The following is a 5,315-nucleotide window of genomic DNA, read 5'->3' on the forward strand; positions in this document are numbered from 1 at the left end:
TGCATTACCGCCACCAACTGCTTGATTTCCTCCTTCAATACTGGCAGTAATATCGCAGATCGTCACTAGGAGGCGAGGAGTCGAGGGACCAAGATGGTGTGATGTGTAAACGGTCGTCAGAACCGAGCTCGGCCTGGTTAACTGATCCGAGCTTCTGCCGGTCTTGGCATGGATCGGTTTTTCAAGGGTAGTGTAAATGGGGTATTAGAGTAGCTCTTAAATGGGAAGCTTAAAAGAAAGACTGCACGGTTCAACAATTTATTTTGATCGCTAAAATCCAAAAAGGGTGACGGGATATGTGTTACAACCTTTTTAATTTAATATTCCTGAATAAAATCCAGTGCAATCGATTTGCTAGGGAATGTTAACTTTAGCACAATCGTGAAGGCAAGGGATACATTTAGGAAGCAGATTAAAGTGACGACACTTCTGTAAAGCTACCAAGACGTGGCAGCAAGACAAGCAATATTCAGGAAAGCAATTGCATGCATACTGTATGTTAAAATATTATCTGTGAAGGGAGGTACTGTATTACAGCAATACCAATACCACAACATTTCTACTACATTGATGACAGCATTATGCAGCTGTGATGCGTTATTGATGACAAAATGGTTTGATTTTTTTTTTTTCAGTAAATGACAAATATGCAAAGATGAATGAAATCATGTCACCCTATTCAAAGTTTTGATTCATAAAACATAAAAACTTTACTTTTAATATTCAAACTTGATAATTATACACTATTAATGTTTGGATTCATAAAGCACATTACATTTGTTGGTTTTAATGTAAGTTAATGTGCAAAAAAGTTGAAGAGTTTTGAATACTTTCATAAAAATGTGTAATGATAAAAAAAAGTCGAAGTTCTGATCATTTTTTTCTGAAAGTCATTATGATTGTAATACATTAAATGCAATGAGGAACTACAAGGGGAAATTTCTCTGTGATGTCAGTGAACCATGCGTCACAACAAATTGGTGTCTGTCTGATAGTGTGTGTCACTATTTGGTGTCCAGCCCTATGCTGTAAGTGCCTTGCTCGCTCTTCTGTGTCCTGCCTACAGACACATGTACCCATTTATCAAACCTTAACCCTAAAGAAGAGTAACTGTAATATTATTATCCACACAGACTACTAAACACATCTCTCTTCCTGGTCTTTTTGCCCAACCCTGTGACTCACTTAATATTATTGTGACAGAAAGGGATCTCTGTTGTAACTAATATGAAGGATATGAAATTAAACATTAAAATATTTCATTAAACTACAGGAAACTCTATAATAATTAATCAAAGTATACATGTCCATCATATCATGCAACCTAAGATTAAAGATTGAACTGGTGTCAGAACCCCCGCCCAAGTACAAACGAACAATCTCTGCTGGCCTTCTACATGCCTCAAAGTTATGTTCTGACAATAGAAATGGGTGTAGCTTTGTGATCATTGACATTTTTCATAGTATGTAGCCAGGTACACACACCTGACATGCTTACTGCATTTCAGAGAACCCTTTTACCTGGGAAAACTGTTTATAAATACTTCCAGTAACGCAGCATCATAAACTCACAATAAACACATAACAGTTCACAGATTAAGAGACTGATAAGAGGTCATTAAACCTGTGGAGTACAGGATTACGTAATATTTCTTGAGGCGCTAGATTTACAGCTGCCGCTACCCCTTTTTTATTGCCTTTTGTAGCTCTAGCTGTGCCACAGGTGACTTTAAAAGGTGAGGCTGCTGTGAACACACCTATGACTCGGGGAAAAGGGTGGATTTAATTTACTACAGTGAATTTTATGTCCCTTCGTTTCTCTGAAAATGTGGGCTTGTGCTCTAAGACCCTTTAAAACAGCAGAGGCATTTGACTTGTGACTGTAAATTTCGAGTGCTGCTTAGAGACCCAAGAAGGAATCATTATTCTCCTCACTGTAAGGCAGACGGAGCATAAATTTGTTTCTGTTTGTTATGTTAGTTTTAGTTTTTAGTTTTTTTGTGCTAATATGACTTTCTCTCCACAGTTTTTGACCTCACTGCAGCTGATCTTATTGAAGTTTGGAAATTAAAAAACGATGCGTTCCACTGCAGAGGGACCACCATGCCCGCCTGGGGTAGTAGAGACAAGCAGCAGCAACAACAACAATAACAACAACAACAACCAGATGAGTAGCAGAGAAAACAATGGAAATTCAGGCTCCCAGTATGCTCTATGTGCATTGGGGGTTGGACTCATTGCCCTTGGAGTAGTGATGATTGTCTGGAGCATAGTGCCTGCTAACACAACTTTTAATAGCAGCAGCAGTGGTAATTCAGGGGGGAATGGTGGCATGGAGAGCAAAAGACATAAAGCGTCCTCTGTGGCCTTTGTGCTGGCCGGCTCCGGGGTAGCTATGCTGCTGCTGTCTCTGTGTCTTGCAATGAGGAACAAACAACAAGAGAGACTGAGACACCAGGAGGTCCTAAACCGGAGAGAAGCAGAGAGGGAGCAGGAGACAGAAACGTGAGTTCAGTCATGAATATACCTGATTTGTTTTTAGGTCAACAAATACAATAATAATAATTACTGTATAGATTAGGCATTCTGTCTCATTGAGTCTGTTTGGGATAGGAATATTCTCTGAATGATTTGGGTTTTTTTTAAACGTCTTTGATGTTTAAAAAAAAAATGTATTTAGTAGCTAACATGCTAAAGCTTCTGGTAAAGTAAAGAAAAATCTACTTTTAGAATGTTTTTACTGCTTTGATTAGTTTAGCATAAGAATGTTAACTTACTTTTTTTTTTTTTTTTTATGTTCGATTTCCATGGACTAAAAAGCTTTTAAAACACATTGATGATGATAGCAGAGCAAAAGAAATCAAACTTCTCAAACGTGTGTGTCGTGGGAGGGTTGAGCTTCATGTCTTACTCTTATATCTAATGTAGATTTGCTCTGTTTTGCTTTGAGATCCTTTTAAAATGAAAGTCTGCCTCACCAAAGTAGAAAAAAAGGCATTTTAGACCCCTACCAGCCAAGGTGGGGTAGTCTTTATATAAATTACTAGACAGAGGAAGAACTTTAAATAACAGCTTTAAGTCATTTTATAATTATATATTAGAAACGATAGTTTATGTTAATGATAGAACTTTTTCATGCTTAATGGTAAAAAAGAATAAAATAAATCATACATCTGTTTTGCTTTCTTTGCTTTTTCACAAATTTTTAAGGTCACCTTGCAGCTACCACTTTCACAACTATTGAAAAAAATCTGTTTTAATAGTAACTGACAGCATATTCGAAATATTCAGCAGTGGTATTGTGTGATTTCTTTTATTTATATGTCGAAAGCCTAGTTACGGTAGCTCCAGAGGTGTCAAAAGTATGGATGTTTGTTACTCAAGTAGAAATATAAATTCTACTGTTTACAAATACTATTGTAGAAGTTAGAGCATCAACTTAAGCTTTTTACTCAAGTCAAAGTATAAAAGTACCATTTTTAAAACTATATAAAGTATAGAAGTGAAAGCAATGCAGGAAATACATGATCACCTTCTCAATTTTATCTTTAGACTGCTTTAATAAAAATCGTCAAGATCCGCTCTTTACTGTATTGAACCTGTTTTTTTTTATTTTGTTTCCAAGTTTTGATAATTGAAATTTATTGATCTTACTTTGGAGAAATTTACCTCTGTATTTAACCCACCCCCTTGGGGGATGGGCTGCCATCGTGGAGCGCCCAGGGAGCAATGTGGGGTTAAGGGTCTTGCTCAGAGACTCAAAGTGGCAGTCTGTGGCAGTGAGGCTCGAACTCCGAACCTCAGGGTTCCAAGCACTATGCCCTAACCACTAGGCTGCCACTCCCCACATTTTCAGATAAAAGATTGAACTTTCCTGGTGTGATCAGGGATCAAAAACTTGGCTGTCGAAGGCCTATAATAACTACATAAGCAGACAAAAAAAAAAAAAAAATCATGTACACTTCATGAAATCTGAGGAGGATTTATTTCTCCAGAATTAAAGACAGTAAAGGCAATTTTTATTATTTTTCTAGGTATATATATGTATAGAAATCTGACAATTTCACTGACCCAGCACTGAGTGATTTGCATGATATTGATTTAAGCGTTTCCATCTCTGCAGGGCTGAGGAGCAGGCCCAGCGCTATGCAGTACCCAGCTATGAGGAGGTAATATGCAGCGGGCAGTACCCTGTTCGCCAGAGCAACCTTCGTCCAAGTGTCTCCCAGCTGCCATCCTATGACGAGCTGGTCCAAAGTGACAGCATCCAATACGAGAACGAGGGCGCCGAGGTCAACACTACCATACCACAGCCTGCCCTAGCCTGTATAGCTCCCTGCGCCACGGTTTCCACATCAAGTCACAGATCAGGAAGAAACAACCGCAATTTCCTCCCCATCAAAATACGAAGGATTAAGTCAGAAAAACTACCCATGAAAAACACTGGTAGCTCCCAACCTACCGATGGAATCAGTATTGAACCTCTTACCCCTCCACCACAGTATGAAGACAAGGTGCCTCCACTTTAAGATTTATAGCTTAAAACTTTTGACAGAATTTCCTGGTAGCTTCCATGTCCAGTGTTTGTGGATCTGGATGTGCTTTGCTCGGCCTAAAATTGAATGTGGCTTCTTGCTTTTGGGTGAAGCATATTATTTGCTGAAGTTTGTCATCATGGCTCATGATGGTAAATTACCCTACAGAGAAGCCTGTCGTTTATGGGCCTTACTGGATCATACCATGCAGAGACAAAGTTATGTCAAGCTGTGTTGTTTTAAACTCTAAATCCAGCGTTCTATGTTATGAAGTCGCACTCCTCTCCGTGTTGATTTAAGAGGTGAATTGATGGTAGGTAATAGTGCAGTTAATGAGACATTAGAGAGGGCTATCTTTGAGGAGTTAATCGGTAAGTGCCATTTAAATACTTGTGATTATTGAATCTAACTTTTTTATATCTGTGGTATTTCATTAATGAAAATGGTTGAATTTTAAAAGAATGTAATCATTCTGCTCATGCTGAAGGCTAGCAGTCTCGTGGAGCTGTTATGTCGTAGCAAAACCAGCTTACATCTGCAGTCATGTGCAGATGCTTGCATTTCACTGACAAGAATGCCCTGTCGGATGAGATTTAAAGGTTGTCACAGCTGCCTGCAAACTGTACTCCCTGATATTGTTTTTTTTTTTTTTTACAATCCGAGATTCGTTATTTGTAGGCTTTTTGTACATCTTTACCAAGGGTGCCTAGCAATAGGAGGGACATCTCACTGGATTCATATGTTTACATGTTTGATGAATAAATAAAGCAGTTTAAAATA

At 38.3% G+C, this 5,315-nt stretch overlaps 1 protein-coding gene across 1 annotated transcript in view; it reads left to right on the forward strand.

Annotated features, from left to right (window-relative positions):
• The window catches only part of LOC107088852 (transmembrane protein 51-like), a 7,385-nt gene extending 2,331 nt beyond the window's left edge, over window positions 1–5,054 (forward strand). Inside the window, exons 2-3 of the mRNA XM_015381293.1 lie at window positions 2,027–2,505; window positions 4,124–5,054. Coding sequence (XP_015236779.1) covers window positions 2,078–2,505; window positions 4,124–4,529 — 834 coding nt within the window. The 5' untranslated portion in view covers window positions 2,027–2,077 and the 3' untranslated portion in view covers window positions 4,530–5,054. The remainder of the gene's footprint in view (window positions 1–2,026; window positions 2,506–4,123) is intronic.
• Window positions 5,055–5,315: the final 261 nt, after the last annotated feature.

The sequence above is a fragment of the Cyprinodon variegatus genome, unplaced genomic scaffold (genome assembly GCF_000732505.1).
Source record: "Cyprinodon variegatus isolate N-32 unplaced genomic scaffold, C_variegatus-1.0 Scaffold231, whole genome shotgun sequence".
NCBI lineage: Eukaryota > Metazoa > Chordata > Actinopteri > Cyprinodontiformes > Cyprinodontidae > Cyprinodon > Cyprinodon variegatus.